At 45.1% G+C, this 24,366-nt stretch overlaps 9 protein-coding genes across 12 annotated transcripts in view; 4 read left to right on the forward strand and 5 right to left on the reverse strand.

Annotated features, from left to right (window-relative positions):
• Positions 1 to 81: 81 nt before the first annotated feature.
• LOC108599446 (tubulin polyglutamylase complex subunit 2) lies at positions 82 to 1,224 on the forward strand. Its single transcript, XM_017986277.2, has 4 exons — positions 82 to 206; positions 259 to 426; positions 482 to 714; positions 765 to 1,224. The coding sequence occupies exons 1-4, from the start codon at positions 137 to 139 to the stop codon at positions 1,125 to 1,127; spliced, it is 834 nt and encodes a 277-aa protein (XP_017841766.1). The 5' UTR covers positions 82 to 136; the 3' UTR covers positions 1,128 to 1,224.
• On the reverse strand, positions 1,142 to 2,250 carry LOC108599447 (viral IAP-associated factor homolog). Its single transcript, XM_017986278.2, has 2 exons — positions 2,142 to 2,250; positions 1,142 to 1,944 (listed from the first exon to the last, which is right to left on the reverse strand). Exons 1-2 carry the CDS (start codon positions 2,145 to 2,147, stop codon positions 1,240 to 1,242), a joined length of 711 nt encoding a protein of 236 aa, XP_017841767.2. The 5' UTR covers positions 2,148 to 2,250; the 3' UTR covers positions 1,142 to 1,239.
• A 170-nt stretch (positions 2,251 to 2,420) lies between these two features.
• Positions 2,421 to 6,807, forward strand: LOC108599452 (gamma-tubulin complex component 6). Its single transcript, XM_017986285.2, has 6 exons — positions 2,421 to 3,345; positions 3,409 to 3,611; positions 3,680 to 3,833; positions 3,886 to 4,232; positions 4,291 to 6,518; positions 6,574 to 6,807. Exons 1-6 carry the CDS (start codon positions 2,460 to 2,462, stop codon positions 6,782 to 6,784), a joined length of 4,029 nt encoding a protein of 1,342 aa, XP_017841774.2. The 5' UTR covers positions 2,421 to 2,459; the 3' UTR covers positions 6,785 to 6,807.
• A 32-nt stretch (positions 6,808 to 6,839) lies between these two features.
• LOC108599451 (alpha-endosulfine) lies at positions 6,840 to 8,523 on the reverse strand. Of its 2 annotated transcripts, none has more exons than XM_017986283.2 (3): positions 8,246 to 8,523; positions 7,558 to 7,753; positions 6,840 to 7,487 (listed from the first exon to the last, which is right to left on the reverse strand). In XM_017986283.2, the coding sequence occupies exons 2-3, from the start codon at positions 7,735 to 7,737 to the stop codon at positions 7,314 to 7,316; spliced, it is 354 nt and encodes a 117-aa protein (XP_017841772.1). In that variant the 5' UTR covers positions 7,738 to 7,753; positions 8,246 to 8,523; the 3' UTR covers positions 6,840 to 7,313. The 2 variants fall into 2 exon arrangements, with proteins under 2 accessions (XP_017841772.1, XP_017841771.1); XM_017986282.2 differs by having other exon boundaries at positions 7,558 to 7,765.
• Positions 8,524 to 8,674: 151 nt separating this feature from the next.
• Positions 8,675 to 17,779, forward strand: LOC108599439 (tuberin). The gene is made up of 15 exons (XM_017986264.2): positions 8,675 to 8,808; positions 8,877 to 9,007; positions 9,083 to 9,471; positions 9,529 to 9,703; positions 12,284 to 12,490; positions 12,553 to 12,697; positions 12,763 to 13,529; positions 13,589 to 14,195; positions 14,265 to 14,464; positions 14,522 to 14,781; positions 14,840 to 16,883; positions 16,946 to 17,089; positions 17,214 to 17,384; positions 17,441 to 17,536; positions 17,605 to 17,779. Exons 1-15 carry the CDS (start codon positions 8,751 to 8,753, stop codon positions 17,701 to 17,703), a joined length of 5,493 nt encoding a protein of 1,830 aa, XP_017841753.2. The 5' UTR covers positions 8,675 to 8,750; the 3' UTR covers positions 17,704 to 17,779.
• LOC108599450 (peritrophin-48) lies at positions 9,728 to 10,821 on the reverse strand. The gene is made up of 2 exons (XM_017986281.2): positions 10,730 to 10,821; positions 9,728 to 10,675 (listed from the first exon to the last, which is right to left on the reverse strand). The coding sequence occupies exons 1-2, from the start codon at positions 10,734 to 10,736 to the stop codon at positions 9,768 to 9,770; spliced, it is 915 nt and encodes a 304-aa protein (XP_017841770.2). The 5' UTR covers positions 10,737 to 10,821; the 3' UTR covers positions 9,728 to 9,767.
• On the reverse strand, positions 10,963 to 12,151 carry LOC108599445 (ketohexokinase). The gene has a single exon (XM_017986275.2). The coding sequence runs from the start codon at positions 12,106 to 12,108 to the stop codon at positions 10,975 to 10,977; it is 1,134 nt and encodes a 377-aa protein (XP_017841764.2). The 5' UTR covers positions 12,109 to 12,151; the 3' UTR covers positions 10,963 to 10,974.
• An 841-nt stretch (positions 17,780 to 18,620) lies between the features above and the next one.
• The window catches only part of LOC108599440 (pleckstrin homology domain-containing family G member 5), an 18,089-nt gene continuing 12,343 nt past the window's right edge, over positions 18,621 to 24,366 (forward strand). For 2 of the 3 annotated variants that reach the window (XM_017986266.2, XM_017986270.2), the window contains exons 1-2: positions 18,621 to 18,757; positions 20,673 to 22,265. In XM_017986266.2, coding sequence (XP_017841755.2) covers positions 20,691 to 22,265 — 1,575 coding nt within the window. In that variant the 5' untranslated portion in view covers positions 18,621 to 18,757; positions 20,673 to 20,690. Of the gene's footprint in view, positions 18,758 to 19,394; positions 19,488 to 20,672; positions 22,266 to 24,366 lie in introns of those variants that run through there. The other variant, XM_017986267.2, reaches the window with a different exon arrangement.
• Positions 22,317 to 23,586, reverse strand: LOC108599449 (protein snakeskin). The gene is made up of 3 exons (XM_017986280.2): positions 23,401 to 23,586; positions 22,893 to 23,089; positions 22,317 to 22,828 (listed from the first exon to the last, which is right to left on the reverse strand). The coding sequence occupies exons 1-3, from the start codon at positions 23,449 to 23,451 to the stop codon at positions 22,588 to 22,590; spliced, it is 489 nt and encodes a 162-aa protein (XP_017841769.1). The 5' UTR covers positions 23,452 to 23,586; the 3' UTR covers positions 22,317 to 22,587.

The raw sequence follows: 24,366 nt of genomic DNA on the forward strand, positions 1-24,366 counted from the left end.
TAACAGCCTGGCATAGAAAGGCCATGTTGTTGGTTGCTATGACAACCAACAATCTCCAAATACTTGGCTGGCATTGTTTACTACATCAAACATTTACAATTTTCAGCTAGTTTGAGTTCATTTAGTTTACATAATCATGAATAAGAAACTTTCGCCCGAAGATGCATTCTATGAAAATTTAACACTAGGTCTTACCAAAACTCTATGTGAGTTCATACATTTTGTTACAGGAAAATGTATCTTAAGACTTTCCCTTAGCAAATGTGCCACGGGTTTGCAATGTGAACTTGGAGCGTCGTCAACCTCTAAATACCTGCCAGGTTGTAAACTGGGAGCAGCGTCATTGTGTCTACTTGCCGGAGGATATGAAAAAGTTCTATCTGTCCACAGATGGATTTGTGCTCAACTGGAGCTATCAGTATGCGCGTAAGTTTCAGCCATTATACTACAAATTCCATGCTCATCAAGGATTCTCTTGAAGCTAATGACATACGCTGCGTGGGTTACATACACTTTCCGCATCTACTGCAAGTCACGTTGCTGCGGGAGAATATTGAAAACACCTATACGGGTCTGGCAAGTGCCAGCAGCTCGAGCTTAAGTGGCGCCACAAACAGTGCAGCGGTGGTTAAGGACAAGTGGGATAATCCGGTGCCCATTATAACAGCGCGCACAAAAATCTTTGAAATCAACAATGTCAATGAAATGGCCAAGGTAAACAACTAACAATTGGTGAGTCACCTATCTTAAATGCTTCTCCTTAGGTCTGCATGCTCTATGACTCAACGAGCTCGAACAATCCGCGCTTTTATCTACTGGAACTGGCTACGCTTAGCTGGCAATTTCTGGCGGAGACTTTCAGTGAATACTTGCGCATGGCCATTGCACACTTGGGTCTTCCCTACTGGGAGTTGTGCTTCTCCAGCTTTGGTCTGCCATCTTGGACTGAGCAGTTGTTCTTGCTTCTGGCGCCCCATCTGCTAGAGAAGCATGAGCTACGTCGCGGACGCGTCATTAATCCAGCCTGCGAGCATCCCTACAACATCATAGATCCAAACATATTCCGTGGGAAGCCGAAGAGCGTAGCTAAGGTGCCTGCAAATAGTAGCAAGCCCCACAACAAATGAAGTTGCTTAGAAAATGTGAACTGTGTTTATTCTGTAGAAATGCATGAAACAAAAAAAAAAGAAAGCTTAAATTATACTGCACATGATTTTGAGGTGCTGTTGTCGCCGCAACTCAGAAGAATTCTGAGCTCTTGTCTTCTAAATCGGCCAGCAATTTATCTCGGATTTGTGGCCTGGGATCCTCTTTGATTTCCGTGGGCACTGCACCCGCCTGTCCCAGCATAAACTCCAACTCATCCAACGTCAGTTTCTCCCCACGCAGCTCCAACGGACCAATGAACTGCTTGCGAAGCGCGCCCTCATGGTAAATAAATATGGTGGGTAAATTCTTTTCAGGGAAATTTGGTATGCAGGTGGTGGCAACGGAGCGCACAAACTTCGTTTGCGGAAAACGAACAGCCAACTGTTGCATGTGATGGTGTAGGAGCGCGCATAATGGTACACCATTCGCATACAGATGCAACACCACCCAGATGCCTTCGCCTGCTTTGGTCACTTCGTTCACATAATCTTGTCCGGAGATTTCAATCACGCTACCGAACTTTGACTTCTCGGCTACAGCGCGCATTTCGGCTATTCTCCGTTGCCTATACTGCTCTAGCACTGCCTCATCCTCAGAATCCTCAAGCTCGTCCAGCTCATCGAGGTCCATATCGTCTATTGGCTTACGCTCACTTTCCAACGCCGTCTTGCGTTTAATAGCATCATCCATAAGCGCCTGGATTTGATCCTCTGTAATCTCGGCCTCCTTTTGTTTGGGACCGATAATGCCTTTGGCGCGCAGCACATCGTTCCACTCGGTATCTTCATTGGGATCCTAAAATGTATGTCAATCGGTTAAGTTTTTATTCAGCATTTGTGTTTTTGATTTATTTATGCCATATGCCCAAATATGGGTATACTAGAAGCACACACATGTACATGTTAGTGCAGCTGTTCGCTTGTATGTGTTTATTTGCTCGCATCTATTTAAGTTCAATTAACATGTACTTTGATTAATATCAGTATACATACCTGCATTTTAATATAATTTATTTAAGCTCAAAAACGTTACAAGCCGACTAATGTTAAGATATTAAACTAAAAATATATTTAAACTGCAAATGACTAAGGCACTTCTAGAGACGAGACTTATAATAGTGTTGAAAAACGAATAATCAATGTATTTTAAATGGGGCTGTCTTATCGATTATCGATTCCCAAAAATGGTTAGTCGATTTCTCTCAATGAAAAATCGTTTAATACCAATCGAAATCCACCTTCAAGGCAAAATTTAATTCAATATTTATTTGTTAAATTTCACTGCTGCTTTGATAAACACATTTTCTTTGAATGGAAACAGCATCTGGTTACAGCCACAGCATATACGATTTAGTCACTAAATTTGCCGTCTTGCTGTCACAAAATGAAAATGCTGAACTTAAAACAACATATGCAAAGCCAACTGAGAATCAGGAGCTCGCCTCAACACACAAAAGGCGCTTACAAATCTACCACTCTCTGCTGCAGCGAAATGCGGATCAGCTTGCGGAAACCGACAGACAATCATGTCCAAGTTTAATCAGGCTGGAGCAATGCCAACGACTGCTACGGAAACAGTGGGATTTGTACGACTGCAACCTAGCGCTTCAACTGGAGTATTTTCTATTTAAGCTTAGCACAAGTGCCAAGCAGGATGAAGAGCAGCCGAGCGTACAAGCTAAAGAGAAATCTAGACAGAAGTGGCTGCGCCACAAGAATGTGCTATTGGACCCTTTGCCTTTTCGTTTGGTTGAACAGAGCAGCAATGATCATATACAGCCCCCAGAAAGCAGGCGTGAGAGTTTCTTTCCCACTGTGAATGTAGTACGCTCTCAACTGCAGCAGCCACCGCAAGAGAAATGTGAGAAGTCAAATCTCTTTCTTCGTAACTTTGAGGAACTGCAGAACAAGTTTAGCAGCCAGCCGCAGCCTAGCAACAGCTTTAGCTTTGGGGACTCTCTGCTTCGATTGAATACTAAAAACAAAGGTTTTGGAGAGCGAGGACCACGCCAGCCACTCGTGGAGCAAAATCAGGAAGAAACAGCGCCGCTGACACAGCAAAAGCAGCAGGGGAACTGTGATAAGTTTGTTGCTCATTTAAATCTAAGCCTTGAGCTTAGAAAGCGTCAGGACCCAAACTTGGAATTGAATGTCATTGAGCTGGAATGCTTTATAGGCGATGCCAAGAAAGTTGCAGGTACACTTACAATACATTTAATTTTATTGATATTTAATTAAAATATGCTTTCATCTTTTAAAGTCGGTCTGCAATCGCGGACGTTTCAGTGCGGTAAACACGGTTGCTTTGTCATACGATCAAATACCACCATACCCGATGTTATGCCTGAGGTGCTTGCCGCTTTTGCCAGTCCATTTATGGAATGCGGTGATGCCTATCAAAGATTGAGCACGTTGACGCAACGACCAAACAGAGCCAAGCTAAGCGAACGGCCCCTGCGACGAGTAAATAATTAATAACAATAGACAGCAGTTTAATTGAAACATTATTAATATAAGTGTTGTATTTCTAGGCATTGCGTCAGGCGATTGTAGATGTGCTTGCCAATAGTCGACAGTTTATGCTGCTGCTGGTTGTTCAGGATCTGGCGCAACTACGACAGAATACTGCCACCACTATTCAGCTGCTGGTGCAACTAGATGCCATGATGCAACATGATCTCAGTCGTAAGTTTGCTTGAAATATAAAAAGCCCTTGATATAAATTTGTTTATTATAGTAAGCAACAGCTCTCAAGATTGTCTCTTGGGCTCACTTTGGTCGATAGTAAGCGCCTGCAACAACAATGAGTTCTTATTGCTGCTTATGTATATGCTAAAATCGCTGTGCCACACCTATTTTGGCCAACTGCAGCAGTGGCTCTACCAAGGAGAACTGCAAGGACACTGGAACGAGCTTTTTGTAAGCTTTTGCCCACAGCAGTATATAAATGAGCGCAGCAAGGAGTTTTTTGAAAAAGGCTATCATATCAATTGCGAGGCTGTGCCTGGATTTCTCTCAGGCTGCGAGCAGGCAATAGTGCAATGCGGCAGATACAATCGATTGCTCAAAGCATACAATGCACAAGTGCGTATATAAAGAGGACCAAAAGTAGTTTTATTGATGCATTTAATATTATTTCTAGCACATCGTCTGCAGCTTGCAGCATCCAAAGCTTCAAATTTGCCTCACAGAGCAAGAGTTGCTCGATATGCAACAAAAGTTGGAGTCGTACTATGTACAACTTCGAAAGCAAGTAGAGCCTTTTAGCATGGCAAGCTGCTTGGAACAGCGAGAAGAGCTTAAGCGTCGGCATGGCAATCGCATGTGGCATTGCACCAAGGCGCACATTGCCGAGTGGCAGCGACGCCAGCAAGAGTTGCAAATAGAGGCAAATGCCTTGAAGCAACAGCGTTATGAACAGCTGAACCAGCAACTTGAGCAGCAACAGCAAATACGCATGGAGCAGCAGCGTGAGAACATAGCGCGTGAGTTAGCTTTCCAGAAAGAGTGTGCCGACTTGGAGGAGCGTCAGCTGCGGCGGGAGAAGCAAGCGTTACAGGTGCAGATAAACAGCGTGCCACCGCAAAGTCCCGATAGTAGCGACAGCCAAAGTTTTGTCTCTTGCATGGACGATGTGAACATGGATTTCGAGGTGGAGCTAACGGACATGGAGCTCAATCGTCAACGCAACATGAGCTCACAAGTGCAGGCGGCCAATGTGACCATACGAAAGAAGCGGCCAACGCAGTTGCTGCGTAGCAAATCGGATCTGGCCAACTCGAATGAGGAGGAATCCTGCTCAACAACAAAAGTGCAACTAGATAGCAGCTTCGTTACTATGCGTAAGAAGCAGCAAGAGCCCAAGTTGCAGCGCAGCAAATCTGATATATTAAACTGTAATAATGATGACTCTGACATGGCACGTAACCGCATGCGTAATCTAGCCTCGGAGCAGTTTTTGGAGTGTCAGACGTTGCCGTTGCTGCAACTGGAAGCGGCCAGCACCAGCAACCAGACAGAGGCGCAACTTAACCGGTTGCGTGTTATGAATTGCACAACGCTAACAGCTCAGTTGCCGCCGGATCACAATATGAATCTCAAGCCAACCAGCGACATGCAGCGCAATCGCCAACGCATGTTGCAACACGATCAATTTGTTAGCTTCAACAGCGAGGAGAGCGTGCATACAGAGCGTGCGAAGCGTTTGTTGCAAGCTAACAATGAGCGTGGTCGTAATCGGCGCAGTTGTCTGCGTGATGAGTTTAATATAGACTTGGCGTTGCCCTTGGAGCCAAACAAGCTACAGGTGCAGCCGGATGCTTTGACTCCCATGTCTACAACTTCCGACCTGGAACTTGAACGCAGCGTTGAGCTGAATGATAGTATTAATAATAATAACAATAGTATCGTAGCACTCGCAGAGTTGCCATCTGTTGAGCCAGTGTTAGCTGTAGTGAAACCTAATCCTTGCCAGCGTAAGGCTTTCTTTCAATTTCAATGTACTCCACATTGCAGTGGCGTTACACCTGCTGAGATGAATCCGCTAAGCGCCATGATGGTCAAGCGCTGTATGCATCTGTCTGTAGTGCTGCCGCTCAATGCACATTTGTCGCTGCTGCGGAATGAGGCGTTGCGCATCTTCGCCGAGCTCAATGTACTTGATTACTTACGACAGCTGCGCAGTTTCTTCTTCTTGATGGATGGCGAATTTGGCACACTGATGGTTAATAGTCTGCTGCAGAAGATTGAGGCGGGCATGGAGCCGCGCAGCCTTTGCCAAAGAGGTGTGCTGGACTCCATACTCAGCCTTGCCACATCTCATTGTGGCGATGGCACTATTGTCTTGCTGGACCACATAACGCTCAACTGCATCAACATACCGGAACAGTTTGATCTGTTTGGTGTGCAGGCGCTTTCCATGTTTACGCTGCACTGCAAATTGAACTGGCCACTCAATTTAGTCATCAGCGATGAGGCTTTGGCCAAATATGGACAGATTTTCTCGCACTTGCTTAAGTTGCGGCACATCAACTTTATGTTGGAGCGCGCCTATCTGCATCTGCAGGAGCTGGGCAAGTTGCATGGCCGCAGACTGCGTGCGGCGCCGCATTATCTACACTTGCAGCTGGTGCGGCACAAGCTCTCACAGTTTGTAATAACGTTGCAAAATCACTTGGTCACCAATGCGCTGCAGGCCAGTTGGCAAACATTTAAGACGGAGCTGCGTCAAGTTGACTCCATCGAGACACTGTATCAAATCCATGTGGCGTATTTGAAACAAATTGCTTTCCTAGCACTTCTTAATCGACAAAGCGTCAAGTTACGAGAAGCTATTGATGGCATACTTATCATTGTGCTTCGCTTTTGCAAGTAAGTTTATTCCGTAGTATAACTGAAACTGTATCTAATCCTTTATGTGTTTTAGAGTGCTGCACTCCGAGTCCTTTACTTTGGATGACAAGGAAAACTTTATTCATCCGCGCTATAAGCGCTTGGTCTATGAGGAAGGCGAATTTGATAAATTTCTGCGCTACATCATTTACCTGGGCAAGAAGGCGTCCAGCACTGGTTATCAGAAGCAAATTGGTGACCTGATTCGTATTATCAATTTTAATAACTATTATAATGTAGCTTAAGATTCGCTAATAAATCCCCAGCGCTAGCCTAATTGGTATTATATCAACGAGTTTATTTAATTTCACACCGAACAATTGTTGAACAGAACTTAAGTTTATTTCGTTCAGCTTTCATTTTGTTTCCTTTTAAACGCTTAATAACTATACATACGATCTGGATAAGTTACAAATATATATTATATTGTTAAATTTAACCTTTTGCATATCGATGTGACGCACTGAGAAATTTTTATGCTTATGAGATTGGAACGCCTGACGCGAAAGTTAGTTTTAAAGGTTAATTGAGGAGTTATATATGTATCTCGCTCTGTGTAATTGGTTAGAGATTGCATCGGACTGTTAACAATCCGGCAATTTACAAAAATAATCATGTGTACATTATATAGACGGGTTAGGGGCAACGGCCACTTACCAACACAGATCAGCCAACTTAGCAATTACAATTTAATATTAAATGAAAGAGCATTTTGGAGGGGCAGAGGAGACGACCAAAGGGGATTATAGTTGAATGTAATATATAGTCGACAGTTTAACTTGTCGCGGGAAATTTGTTGCACGGCTGTATGATTGATGTTTTTCGGGCCGGCACCGTTTCCGGGGTGGGTATAGCCTCACCGGTGGACACCTTGTTGGCAAAGACCTGCTTGACACCGCCACCTTTCTGTTTCGCCATTTGATAGTCACCAGAGTCAAAGAATTTTTGCTATAAATTAAATAGGAATATGTACATGGAATTAATATATACATTTAAGTAAAATATATTATGTGCTTACGCCCTTTTGCAGACGCTTCTGCAGAAATGCCGAATGACCGCCTGGTACTCTCATGCCAGTTGGATACTTGGACTTGAGCTTCTCTTCCTCGATTTTTTCCAAGTCCCTGGGGTTGGTTTGCTCAGCAGGCTCGCTGTCCTGTGGCGTAGTTGCTGGACTGTTTTCCTCCGTGGAGCTCATGTTGTTTTATATTTATCTAAAACACAAACTATTAAATGTAGATAAATTATTAAACTCATATAGGCATGTATTGTGCATGTATGTAGTATGTATATAACACACTAACTCAACATAAGAGCAAATATGGCGATAACACATTTTCCAGATTACTGCAACAACAAATTAGCTACATACATAACATAAACACACACTCACACATATTTGAATGCTGGTTTGCTTGACTGTGTGCGGCTTTAGGGGAAATTAAATTTAAGAAGCGCGCAAAAAAAAGGTGGCAAAATAATAGTTGCATTTCGTCACACGCACACTCGTCATACATACAGCTACAGCTGTACCTGTCTATGTGCGTACATATGTGTGTACATAATCATGTAGAACTTGCTAATAAATTTAAGGTCGAGACGACGACAACGACTACGCAAAATGGTATTAATATCTCGTGCAAATATTGCTTTTGATTATATATGTACGGTACACATAAAATTTAAACGGAATTATAAGTTTTTACCTTTGTCTAACCCTTAAAACGTCGGCTAATGCGTCAATTGTGACTGTGACAAGTAACTGTTGTTCGCCTCCTTTTTGGACAGTCAAGAACTCATGCACTCTTATTCCTTTTGCCTATGCTTTTGCAGGTTTGCCCAGCAGTTTTTCAAATAGCACATACAATTAAATGTGCTGTTTAAAATGTTATTAATTTAATGCGCTACCTTTGCAATAAGAAAAAAGCGCCTAAATATACTTTTCGGTTAGCAATTTGTTCACTTTTAAGACGCTAGGGATGGACTGTTATAAATATTGTCTGCTTATCAAGTAAAGTTTTATCGAATATTGTGTTGTCGAGCCAGTTGAGTTTGGTATCACCCCAGAATGGCACACACTGTCATCCATAAAATTGTTTACTAGGTTAAAACTATAAGTTATTTTTCAGCTGGTAGCAGTGGTTATTTGTTATTTATATTTAAGGTTAAAGACGTTGTTAATTCAAGCAAAGGAACACTTTACAAACTACAATGAGCTCCAAAGATAAGAATAAATTCAAAATGTTCTTAAGATCGACAAAGCCACCAGGTAAAAATTCACTTGCAGTTTGGTTCCTCTCACACTGTTTTTCCTATTGTGCACTTCTTATTCCGCAGGCAATTTGAGTGAACGAACTCTGCGTCCAGAATTTGAGAACGAACTGCGACCAGAACAGCCCGTAGGACAACGTTGCAAAATGCTCAAAGAGCTGGGCGACGTACATTTACACAACTACACACTGGATGAGGTGAGTGGGTGTTGAGCGTATAAGCTTCAAGACCGGCTTTTCATGTAATTGTTTTTTTTTCTCTGTACTAAGCAGACATCCATTACAAAGCTCTGGCATTTAACCAACGATCTCATAGTGCCCAACAAGCCGGCAGAAACAAGACAAATAGCATTCAACTTTTACAAGCGCTTGATATACACACAATATAAAAACTTGACGCTAATGCGCGAAAAGTTCTTTCTAGTGATACAGAATCATGAGGCTCATGAGGACTTGCGGCATCTGCTGGAGCTGCTTGATATGCTGACCGAAAACGGCAAGGATATAACAAACTTTGAGGAGAAAATAGGCAAATTTATGCTGCTATGGATACCTGCAATATCAGATGCAGATTTGCTATCACCCTATCTAGACATGCTGGTTAATTTGATCAAATTCAATGCAGCTCACTTGGACAAGGACGTACTCGTGGGCATTGTACAGTGAGTGTGCTAGAAACTCCCATTAATCCAGCCCTAAATTACGCTTAATTATTACAGAAATGCTTGCGACTTAAGCTGTACCGTAACTGACGAGGATATTGGACTTAAGTGCCTAACCATATTGGAGCTGGTCATAGGCTATACTATATTTCCCAGCGAGCCCTTGCAACAGTGCATTGTGACGCTTTGCCGCACTGTCAACAATGCACGCTATTGTCAGGAGTCATTCAAGGTGAGCTAATAGCTATGTATATATACGCAGAACTATATTTGATGCTTAAGAGTGCATAGAGTTATTAGTTTAATACAAACTTTGATGAAAGCTTGTTATACACCAACTCTGGTGTAGTTTGCTCTGTAATTTTTTCCTTCGGTGCTTGATGCGGCTGTGTCTGTGGCTCCACTTTGACTGAAGTAGGCGGCATAAGACGCTTTTGGCATTGTCCCTCATCCTGCGTGCAGCTGCGTTGCAGCACATCAAAGTATTGCCCACTGGGGCAGCTTAGCTCTATGGCTGCAGTGCTTACACAAGCAAAGTAGCGACTGCAATCAGTGCTATGTGGCACAACACGACTGCCCACCTTATTGCACTCCGCCAGCTCAACGCTGACAAAGTTGTCAGCACTGTCTTTAGAAGGACAAACATTGTTGACATCCAGCAGGCAGCCGCTAATGCTAGAATTATAGTAGTAGCCAACTGGACAAATCTTAAGCGCTGCACGTCCTTGCTCGCAGCGATAGTAGCTACGACAATCCTGCTGGTTGGCCAGCACTGTATGCTCTGGCATAATGCAGCTGCATTGATGTGCAGGCGTCGCTTCAATGGGTAGGCAAGCCTGATGCCCGACATCAAAATAGCGATGGCGTCCACAGCTGACATACTGATAGCTGCCCCGGCTGGTGCAGTGCTTGTAACTTGTGCAATCATGGGCCAGGCGCTGCACGTTGGGCAAGCTGGCATTGCAGCGCTGCTCCTCGCAGACGCCATGCACACAGCGCTGCTGCAATCGGCTGTAGTGATAGCCAGCGGCACAAGTGTATTCCTGTGCGCTGCCGTCTTCCAAGCCCGTGCAGACATAGAACTTGTGGCAGTCCAGCTCATGCGGCATTAGTGTAAAAGCTTCGGCATTGCGACAGACTTCAGTATTCCCCTCTGTTAAGCTGAAGTGCAACCAGGCGGCCCACAGCAGCAATTGCAGTAACTCTAGAAATATATGCCTCAGTAGCAAGAGCGACCTAGTTTTAGTGCCTTACTTACTCATCATCGTGAACTTCCGTCTGCTTTAGTTGCAGTAATTGATTTGGTTGGCACTCTTGCTGTATGCTATCGTTTTTATAGCGCCAAAAACATTTATCAGCTCATTTCCGAATAGCAGAGACGAATAACAAAAATCAAAGTGGTAACATTGAATGGCTTACAACACATTGTTCTGCTTATGCTAATGAAATTTCTTTCGGTGTTATCTCCGCTGGTGCTAACAACAAGCGCTCTTAGCTTGCCAATTAACATTGCTGCTGGGTGTAATAGCAGCTGATCAGATCTTTGGGCATGCGGCGCAGGCAATCGAAGCCGTTGTCCCCTATCTTCAGCACAGTGGCGCGCGTTCCATACTCCATAGCGTCGCGCAGTGTTAGCTTGGGCTCCAGCAGCGCATAGATGAAAGCGCCTACAAACGCATCATGCTCGCCAATGGAGTCCACCACCTTTTGTGGCGTGTGCGCGCCCACTTTGAAATACACACCATCGGTCATTAGGCAGCTGGCGCCTTCGCTATAATTCTCAACTATGATTATGGGCTGACGCTCTGTGGTGAGCGCACAACTTTGCTCGTGCGCTGGCTCCACAAGCTCACGCTTTATCACACAGGGACGCTTCTTGGCGCGACTTGCCATCCAACGCTTGCGTGCCACTGCCATTTGCTCGCGCACCGCCCACACAGTCTCGCGGCCATTCATGTAGGCATATTGGGTTTGAAGGCGACTGCGCACCAGCACATAGTCGGCGAACTCGCCCATGAGCAGATTAATGGGCCGCATGTCGTTCAGATCTACGGACACCACAATGCGCGTCTCCGGATTGAGCGCATTGAAATCCTGCACAGCCTTAAGCATGCGCAGCGTCTCCTTGGGACGTCGCGACTCAAAGTGTATCCAGGCGTACTTGCGATAGTCCACGGCGCCCACAAACTGCTGATAGGTGAGCTCGTGCTCTGGACTCGAGTACTCCACTATGGTGTGCGTGTCGTCGCCACGCACTCCCACAATATTGCGATGCGCTGGTGACTTTGGTGTGCGCGGACAGGTTGATATACCAACGCCCATGGCTTGAAAGCTTGATTCAAGGCTCTCGAAGGTCAGCGCACTGGTCAGTTGACCAAGAAAAGAGCATTCCATGCCCAGTCGCCGCAGCACAATGCAGACGTTGGACGCACTGCCGCCCAGACGCCAGGTGCCTTCAGTGGTGCGCTGCACCTGGCCGGGAGTGGGATGCTCATTGCATATGGTGATAATGTCTAGAGTGCAGCGGCCCACAACTAGCACTTTTAGGGGTGGCGGTGGTGCTGGTGGCGCTGGTGGGCGTGGCAAGCGTCGCACCCTCTTTACAGTTATAAATTCTTTAACAATTTGTTTTTTCATATTTCGAAAATGAAGTGACCAAAAATTTAGATTTTCAAAGCCGATCAATAAGTTAAGCGAAAGCAAAGCCTACTAAACATAAGAGTAAACTTGATAAGTATTAACACAGCATTTATTTAATGATTTATATATGCTGTATCAATTTAATAATTTCTAACATTGAAATTTATTACAGATTATGAAAAATCTATTGGGCACACAGCTTGGCTATCAATCTATGAAAATGATGTGCAACATCTTAAATGATCGTGGCCTCTATGAGGACGCACAGCTGCTACGCGGCGCTGTCTTTCATCTGAACATGAACATCTTTGGGTCGAGCATTATATTTCAGGTGTCGCCCATGAACTACGCCACCAATGTGCTCACGGGTTTTCTAAGCGTAAGTGGAGCTCTAAGTTATGAATTCTAAATTTGATTATAAACTATAACATTTGCTTGCAGGCGCTGGAAAGTCATCAGGTCATTGTGACCTATGAGGTTATACTAAGTGTACGCATGGTGATTAACAAGTACAAATTGTCCGAGATTATATGGGATCTGATCTGTGATATTATGTCAGCGATAGTGGAAAATATTGAGTACTATGGTTAGCTACATGCTCCTATGCATTTGTTATATTGTTAATATTAATTATTTGCTTATATCGCACAGATCGCAGTGGCGTCAACAAGGAGCGCCTGTACTATTTGCAAGGCAACTTCCATGAGAACATTGACTGCATTGAGAAGCTGCTGCAGGACGAACGCTCACATATTTTGGGCAACGTGGATCGCATCTATGATCTCATCGAACGCGTGGCCGAGCGCCGCTCGGAGTCCTCCGTGCTTAATCTCATCGAGTATCGCACTCGCCGCATTACGGCCACAAGACACGAATGGCTGCAGACTCTGACGCAGTTTGTGCGTCGTTACTATCGCATGAGCAATGTGAATGTGCGCATCAAGACCATTGATGCCATGGTACAGGTAATGCATCAGAATCGCTCCAGCTATGAGGAGGAGATACTAGATCGCGTGGTGGTCACACAGCTAGCGCAGATACATCAGGAGCCGAGCATGCAGGTGCGCATGGCGGCAGCGCGTGCGTTGGCTAATTTCGCAGCCCATTGCGATACCAAGCGCTGTGTGGAGCTGCTGGACATACTGGAGGCGCTCATCAATCGACCCTTCGAGCAAATGCGTCATGTGGCCATGGACAGCAATGTCGCCGAGGCGGGCAGCAGCATCATAATCAAAAGCGAGGCAGAGGTCGGCGACATTATAGCTGCGGTCGATGGACTCATTGAGGTTTTCAGCATTAAGCTGCATCGCCTGCCGGCAACGCATGCCATAAAAATATTTAATACTCTTATGGAGCATCTGGAGCTGCAGTACGATAGACCCAAGGTCTTCGAGCATGCCAGCATAGTGCGACTTAAGGTAGAGCTTTGAAAACACTTTTTGAAAACAGTATTTATATTTGCATATACGCCCTTTAGATATTCAATTGGATGCTTAAGGCGCGCGCTAATGCCTCCTACCACATTGGCTATCCCGAGGGCAACTCGGACTCGCTTAAGTTCAGCCACTATCTGGGCATAGATTCGCCACAGCCACCGCCGTCGCAGACCACCTGCATTTCCATACGACGCGCCTGCAAGTTAATTGTGCGCTGTCTGGAACAGGACGCAGACTATCAGGTCTTCCAGCTGGTCATCAAAGAGCTGCCCAAGGTGCTGCAAAACAAGGCGCTCATACAAGGCAACGACATCGAGGAGTTGGCCAACACGCTCTTCAAAATCAACGCCAACAGCAACAACAAGTTCAAGCGCCCCACAGACGAATACTATGCTCTGGTGCTGCCCGCCATTGCCTCGCTGGTCATCTACCACGAGTCCATGCAGGCACCACAGCACTACAGCATCATCACAGCGCTCAACCTGCCGCTGCTCACGGGCAATGCCAGCGTTTGCATAAACACCATGACTTTACTTGTGCTCGAAATGCCGGAGGCCCTAATGCGCAAGCTGCCCGATGTGCTGCTGAAGATGAGCCGCATGTCGGACACGAATACATTGGCCATACCCGTTTTGGAGTTCCTGTCACGTAGGACTTGCATGCATTTCATTTGCCAAAGCTAAAGACATTAATTTCAAATTTCATTTTTCTTTGCAGTTTTAATACAATTGTCGCATCCGCTGTTCACAAACTTTACGCCCAAACAGAACATGTATGCGTTTGCTTTGTCCTTGCGCTACACCAAGCCGCATCGCTATGACCACTACACTGTATCGCTGGCACATCATGTGGTCGCCGGCTGGTTCCTCAAGTGCAAGCTGGAGCAGCGCAAAAACTGCGTGGGCTACATGAAAACCGTCTGTATATGCTCAAGTTGCGTTTCAGCTCTCACTCTAATAAACTGTATCCTTTAGACCATGAAATCGAATGCCAAAATGCTGTACGATGACATTTCCAACATAGCATCACTTAACAACGAGGACTCCTCCAGTCGCAAGCGCAGCACAAGTCTCACCGAGCGCGGCAGTCGCAATACTGTGCCCACACGCAATGATTCCGAGATGCGGCCGCTGATGAACAATACGCTGCGTAACTTTCATACGGATCTTACTGAGACTTGCTTTGATTTTCTGGAGCGGCACACTTTCTCGCCTTGTCCCTCGATGCCCAAGCGGTGAGTAGGCTCTTGTCTCTTGTCTCAACTGCTGCTCATGCGTCTCTCCTCTCCACAGCTTGCCTGCAGCGGAGTATTTGCTTAAGGATGGCGTCTCGCAGACTTGGCTGGTGGGTCATAATCTGGTCACTATAACCACCTCGGGCTGTCCCTCGGGTCCAGTGCGCAATGGCCTGTGCGATCGTTGTTCGCAGCTGGGCAAGACGCCGAGCATAAGTCTCAACTCCAAGAGCATGAGCGATGCCACGCAGCCCTCACTGTCGCCGGAACGCGATCGTCGCTATACCAAGCTGAGTTTGCAGCACAGCAGCGGCAACGATAGCGCTGGCAGCACCGAGCTTACCTCCTCCTCTTCGAACACCAACTCTGGCGGCACTGCACAGCCACAGCATCAAATCTCCAACAGCTCCACCGCCTCGCTGGATGCGCTTTCGCGGCGAGGCTCCAATCCAGAGGATGGCAGCAATCTGCTGAAAGGTCCCACCTCTGGCAGCAACACCTCGCTACTCGGCAACTCGCTGTCGCAGTCCATGGCCAGCGTTAGCGCCAACACGCCAGCCACCTGCGCCGTTCAGCAGCCAGTCTGTGTGCGCGCCTGCACAGGCTGGGCGGAGATCGTTATCAGACGCCCCACAGGCAATATATCCTGGCTGACGCGCATACAGAATCCCATTGCCAACGACTGCTTTGGGCACGACTTACCTTTCAACAATATGGTTTCACTATTTCTGCCCACTGCCTATGGCGGCGTATTCGGACCGGAGAGCACGCTGCAGACGCAGCAGCAGGCGCAGGCGCAGCAGGAGACACAGTCGGAGGCACAAACTTTAGTCGCCGAGCCGCAAGTGGAGCCCAACTTGTCAGCTGCCGAGCAACGCAATCCCATGCTGGCCAAGGCACGTGCACTGCAGCGCCAGGAGGAGATACATTCGGTGAGCATTGGTGGCAGCGGCTCGGCGGCCATAGATATACCCATATCGCGTGTACATGCTGCCAGCAAGCGTGGCAAGGAGGCGGCTCTTTGTGGCAGCGTCAGCGATGGCGATGCGGACGACGATGCCTTGGCGTTTGGCGATGCACAGGGACGCGCACGCAATCCAGTGCGACGCGTCAACTCCAGTCCCGAAATGAGATCCAGCTGGCGTCAGGCATTCCTGGCTGCCAAGCCAATGCCCTTGTCACAGGAACCCGAAGCAGTGCGCGCTACATTGGACGAGTCACTGATGCCCTCGAAGAAGAAGAGCGTTCAGTACAGCACCAAGGATATGCGTGTCAGTTGCGAGGCCATACCCGAAGAGATAGCAGGCTCCACACCACCACCGGCTTCCATGCTGGACCCGCTGCAGCCCACGGCGAGCGCGCTGCCGCCCAAGCAGCACTCGGCGGATGACGTTAGCAGTCAGCTGGTGGCCGTGCAGAACTCTTCGTCAACCTCCTCGCTGAAGCTAAGCACAGTTGGCAAGCCGCCACTATCGCCAGCACCCGGCGCTGTGCCCAGTCTAGTGAAGCCGCCAGCCACAAAGATGATGAGCTATGGCGGCACGCCACAGCAGCTGGGCTTGGCCAAGTCCAATAGCAGTGGCAATGGGCATGGCGTCAATGAGTATAACAATGGTGCTGGGGACATGATGCGTGGACGCTCCAAAACCATTTCGGTGGTGCGGGAGGTTAACAACGGCAAAGTGCGTGCGCCAGCCAGCAGCTTCCTCAGCTTTGGCGCTGCTAAGCCAACGATTAGTCCGAAGCTCTGCATGAATCCGAGCTTTGTCTTCCTGCAGCTCTACAGCACTGGTCAGCTGGAAGTCACGGAGACGCCACTCAAAGTGGGACCAGAGCAGGCCAACGCCTTGACACTCTTTGATCTTGTGCCACCGTTTGAGACACACAAGATCGGCGTACTCTATGTGGGTAAAGATCAGTGCAACAACGAGGTGGAAATCTTGCGCAACTCCCATGGCAGCACACGCTATGTGGAATTCTTGCGCAGCATTGGCACTTTAGTCAGCCTGAAGGAAGCCGAACAGAATAATCTATTTATAGGACTTGACAAGAACGGTGCCGATGGCAAGTTTGCTTACATCTGGAAGGATGATATATTACAGGTGAGCTACTACTTATAAAGTTAAATATATGTACATATCTTAATCAATATTGGGACTTGTAGGTGACCTTTCACGTGGCCACGTTGATGCCCACCAATCTCCGAGACGATCCCAATTGCACTGAAAAGAAGAAGCACATTGGTAATGACTTTGTCAAAATCATATACAACGAAAGCGGAGAGAAATATAATCTCACCACTATATCGGTAAGACAAAGGGTCAAGACTGGACGACATAAATATCAAGCAAAGCTCAAAAATATAATTTAAAATTGATATAACTTATGTAAACTCTCATGAACTTTAACTAACTGCAATTTTATCTTCTCAGGGTCAATTTAACTATGCCTGTGTTATAGTTGAGCCGCTGGAACTGAACTCAAATCGCGTCTATGTAAAGGCACGCCCCGAGATCTCGAAGTTTGTCTGTCAGGCGGAACCGCGCATTGTTTCCGATCGCAGTGCGCCCCTGTTGGCTCGCCAGATGGCGCTGCATGCTAATGTAATTAAATGACCAATACTTTTGTCTTTATATATTATTTACACATACTATTTTAGCTTGCCTCGTTAGTCTATCAAAGTGTGCAAAAGAAGAATCCTTATGCGTCCAATTGGCTAGAGAGATTACGCAAGCTTAAGAGATTACGTACACAGGTAAAAAACGCAATATAATAATGAACATATAACGGTCTGTAACTGATAAAAATATTTCTGAACCTTAGCTCATCGAGCAGCTGAATAGTCAGCAAAGCGGCAGCGGTTCCAAAGGCGTCATCAGCACTGACATTGATCATCAATCTGATTTTACCAAATATACATAAGGCACCTAACAGATATTTTATATGTTTTAGCTATAGCACTGACTTGTAAAGTTTTCAGAAGAAATACATGCATATATTTATAAAGCTAAATTAGTATAAGTAAGATTATCCTGTTTACTAATGAGCAGAATTGCAACAAAAAGAAGTGCGAAGCATGCACATAAAAGAAAATGCGTCATCCAAAATATGTGCACACTATATACAGATGCATATGTGTTTGAAGTATCCTAAATGTACATAAATATGTATGTAAGTATATAGTGTGTGCCACTTCAAGTTCGTATTCTCACTGATGCAGCTTTGTTGTAGCCTAAAAGATAAATCGTCTCAAGCTTAAGCTCCAGGAGAGCCGCTTACACTCTCATACATATCTACATGCATGCAAATGTACTTTGCATACTATAATTGTTGGAAAACATTTAAATAATTAAGATAGTATTTTTTTTAAAATCATTTTTGTATATGAACGTTAAAAGTCTTTTAACTGACAAAAGAGATATGAATACTTTTTCAAGAGCACCGGCTAAAATTCGCCTCTCACACATACACATGTAAGTACTTTTAACGCCGCTGCGGGAGAGCGAGAGTGTTAAGCTAAGCCACATGGGCGTAGCCCGCGAGAGGCAGGTGGAAGGGGTTAAAACAATGATATTTGCTTTGACGGTCTTAATATGATTTTACTTTGTACAGAATTACTATGAGTGTACATTTTATTGTATTTTGTATAATTGTATTGTATATTTGTTCACACGTGCATACGATAAGAACGCATTCAAGAAGAGTAAACATTTTGACCAGGTTTGACCACAAACCCCCTAAATGACATCCTGGCTACGCCCATGCAACGCCATGCGCAATATACTATTCGTTCATCACGATTCCAGCTGAGCGATCAGTAAACATTTAACCACCCGCGCGCATAGAGTTCTGTGTCGTCGTGTCCGAGTATTCTTTTTTTAATAAGTAAAAGTAAAGAGTGTAATTTACTTTCGCAACTGCGCGCTGTTAAAGCCGAGGCGCCAAATATAATAAATGTGATAAAACCCGGTTGTTGGTAAGTGAAGTGCAACAGTGTTAGCCAAGAAAAAAAGAACTCGTTCGACGGGGTGGCATTGCTAACAGTGAAGTGAAGAAAATTGTCAACGCAGCTAAATATGCATGCGTATGTACAATGGGTTAATATGAATTATGTACATACGCAAATACTAATTCAAGTGTATATTTTAGTGTGTACATAACTACAAAAGTTATTTAAATTACAAAGGAATATATGTACATATAGTGCCAAAAGCTTTTATATGCTCAAAAATACATACGCATACATACACACACACATAAGCATATGTTCATAGTATGTATGTACAGACAACGTGCAAAATGAGCTGCGAAGAGCGGCAGCGAAAGAGAGCGACGTAACGTCGTTGTTGTTGGAGTATTAGTTTCGTGCGAGTGAAATAGAGAGTGCGTACTCCACTCGTCAGCTGGTTGTCAAGTTGCGCAAGTGGAAGTGGAGAACGCAAAAAATATAAATATTTAATACACTCACATTAATACGGACTATATTTAATGTACATTGTTCTAAGTACATCCTAACACAACGTGTATATGTGTGAGTGTTATTTTATTAAGTTATTTTTAATGAACTTGCGGCTTTGTTGCCATATGTTCATTAAATTCAAGCGGGAGCGCGAGCAAGAGAGAACATCAATTCCTGTTTTGTGCGATTTGCAAAGTGCTGTGTTTACTAAACAAGCTGCAAATTGAGCAAGTTTCTGCCTGCCCTTGTAATTAAACAAACTCGTAAAAAGCCAAAGCTACTAAAACACAACAAAAATAATAATAATAAAAGAAAAAAAAAACAACAATAAGTATCAAGTTCAACAGCAACACGCGCGCTCACAGCGCTAAACACTTAACATAAAATTTGATAAGGTTTGCTCTTGCCATGTGTGGAAAACTAAGTACAGTGGTTTTTTTTTTTATCTAAAACTACGCATATAAACATAAATATTAATAAAAAAAAAAGTTCATGTGTGTGTGTGTGTTAGTACATAGTAACCCAAAGCAGATTTTCGCAGTATAATACAAATTAATTGCTCAAATATTAGATCGAGGGCGTTAATCCGCCTGCTACAGAAAATATTGTATCAATATCTTGATGATCTTGTAGGGCACATGGCTGTGATTACATTTTTCATTTATTTTCACAACCTTTTTTGGCTGTCGATCAGTTAAATAGGATAGCTATGATTGTTAAGAACGCAGTTTGCCTGAAACGTACTTTTTTTTTTCTTCAAATCTTATCTTATTGTTTTGAGCTTTGTTGGAAATCAATTTTTTGTCGCTTTTTTTTTTTGCGATAACACTTTGGGTTGATGTTCATATTTCTGTTACTTCGCTCTCCACTCTCCACATTTTCTCCACTCTTGTCAATGCCATCGACCTGCTGCCCCGCAGTGCGATATCTTCAGTTTTGCAATTGCGCCAGCGACTAAAAAGACTTTGTTCATATTCATACATATAGTCGGCGATATGAACGGGCCTATCTATCATGTTCTATTAACTACATACATATATGTATGTACATACAGATACAGATACACTGGCAAATGGCAAATGCTATCCAATTCGGAAACGATTCTCTCTTAGAACAGCTTCAAGGCAGTAAGTGTTAAGCGATTTGTGATAAGTTACTCAAGGAGAGGAAATTAATTTGCATACAATACACACCAAATAGAGAGCGTAAAAATGCTAATTTCTGTTCAAAATATTATTGTTTAAAAACAGACAATTGGTGCCTTCAATTTTTCAATTAGTTTGCAAAATAAGTTTTGCAGTTTTTGGGTGTAGAGCAACGTTAAAGGTTAAGAGGTTATTTGAAGGGTATGCATATTACCATAGAAAACTTTAAAAGTCATTAACAATTATTTATTTATTTATTTATTTATTGCTCTTTGTGTGCGTTTCAGTTGATTGGCAGCGCAAAAATGAATGAGACAAAAGCCGGTGCGAAGGCGCAAAAGAAATTGCAGAAAGCAAATAAGAAGCAATTGCAGAAGCAGCAACAAAACCAACAACAAGCAGCAACAACAACAGCAGCAACAACAGCAGCAGCAGCAACAACAAATGGCAACAAAAATGGAATCGTCAAGACTGCTTTGAATGCGAAGAGCACAGCGACGCTATCGAAGCAAAATAATCGTAGCAACAACAACAATATCAACAACAACAGCAACACTGTGCCCAACAACAACAACACAACATCAACAACAACGACTGCTAATGAAACGTTAACAAGCAGCACTACGCCTCCCACCTCCACCACAAATATCACGCAAAAATTCCGGGAGAACTATGAGGCGGAGCGAAAACTGCGGGAGACAGCGCAGCTGGCGTCCATGCCCAGCAATGAGCATCTGCCCAAAATGGAGCGTAAGAATAGCTTTCGCAATAAGCTGTCGCGGCTTATTAACCACATGACGGGCAGCAAGGAGAATTTGACACGCAGCGATGACTTCAAGGACGAGGACGGCAAGACGCCGTTCACATTTACGCGCAGTCGCTCCATGATTATGCTACGGCGACCCAATCGACGCAGTTTCATCGAGCCGCAGCTGGAGCAACTCTCAGAGGAAGCCGAAAAGTCCGGCGATCCCATATCGCCTGCCTCGCCACGCAAGAACTCCGCCATCGATAGCAAGGATGTGAGTGCGGATTCGCCGCAGCTGCGCCGGCGCGCCGATACGGCGAGCAATGTAAAGACGCCGCTGAGCCGTCGCCAGTCGGCACAAGCGTTCACCTCAACGCCGCAAGAGAGCTCGGCCAGCAAGCCGGCCTACAATCCGCAGCTGCAGTTCCAGAAACGTCGCTCCAGCACGCTGATCGAGAGCTTCAAAGCCACGTTCAGTGGCCTGGCCAGCAGTGGAGACAGCGGGGATAAGAAGAAGGAGAAGATGAACCCCAAGTGGAGCGCCTCGCTGCAGTCGCTGCAGGCCATTGATAATATGGTGAGCTATGCCAACATGTCCTTCATCGACTACGACAAGTTCAATGGCTATGAGAAGCAGCTGGAGCGTCAGGTATCGCTTATGAGTCTGGCCGAGCAGCAGCCGCTGCCGCTAGCCACGCCCACGCCCTCACTCACGCCCACTCAACATCCGCTAGCCATTGCCCATTCCCCACTGCCACTGGAGGAGTCAGTGTCGCTGCGAGCGGCCTCCAGTCCGCCCTATCAGCGCGCCTGCTCCGTGGAGAGCACATCAAAGAGCAAAGTCGTGCTGCGTCGTCGGCGCAGCAACAAATCCCTCGACTCCGACTACGAGCACAACCTGGACAAGCGGCACAATTTGTATCGCGACAGCTTAGACTCGCGCACGCTGCAATTGCTCAATCAATGTTCCCGCAACTCCTTCATCCAGGATCAGCCCATGCTCTTCGATGCGCTCAACCTAGAGGACGCCACAGCGAATCGCTGCACCTATTGTGCGCACCACTTGCTCAAGAGCAACAGCTTCAAGCGGCAACGGGACGCAGTCGATGGTCCAGGCAGAACCAAAAAACAGGTGAGTTTTCTTTTTTCTATTTTTTATTGTGAATAAACCGTCAAGTAATTGATAAGTGGGCAAATGGGTATTTCCTCAATATGCAATAAAACACAATTAATTCGTTTGGCTCTTGCTTAACTATTTGTATTTGGCCAAAAATTTAAACTTTTGTGTGTGTGTGTGTGTGTGTGTGGCGCCAAACCAATGTTAAAGTTAATTAGTGTGTTTAGTATGTGTGTATAATGACATTAACTTGATGAATACAGTTTAAGACTAATTTGCACTTAGATTAGTTCATAGAAAATAGAAAAAATGTTTGTATGTTGCGTATGCGCGGCGTTTAATTTGTGTAGTCGGTGTCGCCCTTGGAGTAGTGTATGCAGGCCAAGACCGTGTCGAGCAGATAGAGCGCGCCCTCGATGACGCACAGCGAGCCCATGGCAATGCCCACCTGACGCTCCGAGTTGACATACAGGAAGCCCTCGTCGGACATGTAGCCCTTCCAGTAGTGCAGACCCACGCCGCCCACAGCGACCCACATAAAGGTGCCCACGACATTCATAATGGTGTCGCAGAGCTCACTGAGAAGAAGAAGAAGCTTAAACTTAGGAGATTGCTTGGAGCTATTTCATTTTTGAAGCTTACCCCTTGTGCTTGGTGGTGCCGAAGAAATAGGCAATGGTATGGCAGGCTGTGTAGATGAAGAAGCCCACCATAACGCCAGAGGCGACAATTTCGGCATCAGCGCTCTTTTCCTCGTTCAGATTCCATGTGCCGCCAATGCCCAGGAACTCGCCGCCATTGCCCCAGCGATATAGAAAGATGATCACCAGATTGATGAGCTGCAAGGCATAGTTAGAGTTACAGTTTGATTTTGCAGCTGAGTGAATCATAGCCAAGTGACTAGACCACGCCCTGTAAAGCTTTAGCTCTACCCACATAGCTGTGTACACTGGGGCGTATGAGTAATATTACTAATACGCCTCAATACTGCTGATAAGGCGGCACCTTATCTGGCAGCACACCAATGCCAGCAGCACTATTCGTCGAACGCATTGCTCAACACATAAATTTTCACTTGCTGCACAGCATAAAATCTGCTTAACGTTGTTAACGATTTCCTTTTAATGTTTAAGTCCGCTTTGGCACCTACCAGCTTCAATGCTTTGATGAAAATCGAACCGATTGTTTCCACAGATACCATTTTGATTTTATGATTTATGCACAGACACACACACTCAGACACACAGACAGAGACAGAAAGAGTCAGTCTAAAATTTATTTGTTGTTCGGATATATTTATTCGTATACGTTACGTTGTCGTTTGCCAACTGAATACAAAAAACTGAACGCGACGTGTGCTCCGCGCTGTCAGCCACAAGAATTTTGTAGCTTTTGCAATCTAAGCACACACACACACACAGTCGCATACACAATGATAAGGCTGTCCCTCCCCCACACACCCTTAAAACACCTTTAAGCCTTAGCTCTTGTAGGCAGATAACAGGTGCGTTTTGAAATAGGTTACAATTCGTAATTGTTTACGCAGTCTTTGGTCTCAATGCGCATGCGCTCATTTGTCCACTTATCTTATCTGGCTATCAGTGCTATCGCTTTTAAGCTTCGGAGCTTCATTATCAACAAGAGAACTTACAGCAGCGCCCCAAGCGTGCTCAGCACACACACACGCACACACACACATGCATGTGGGCATTATTCATAGCCAATAAAATTCGAAAGCAGTCATCATTACGTCATCGTTGACTGTTGACTGTGTCAAGTTCTAGGGATTTGCATTGAATTTGCAGGATAAAGTTCTTATGGCTTACAACGCTGACCAAATAACTCTTACATAACTGCACCCCTATATGACTTACTACGACTAACTTATAGATTTGTTTAATATTTATATTTGCGATTTGTAATTATTACTAGGCCATGATTCATTTAATGCTTATCAAAGCCTTCCGCTCTACAAACGGAAATGACTTTATGCACAAATGTGTGTGATTGATTAATAAACTATTTGTAATGGGCATTAAAACAATATATATATATAACATTAGCTAGCTCTCATGTCTTTATTGTCTTTCTTAAGCTCAATTAGCAATCTTAATTT

This window comes from Drosophila busckii, chromosome 3L (genome assembly GCF_011750605.1).
Source record: "Drosophila busckii strain San Diego stock center, stock number 13000-0081.31 chromosome 3L, ASM1175060v1, whole genome shotgun sequence".
NCBI lineage: Eukaryota > Metazoa > Arthropoda > Insecta > Diptera > Drosophilidae > Drosophila > Drosophila busckii.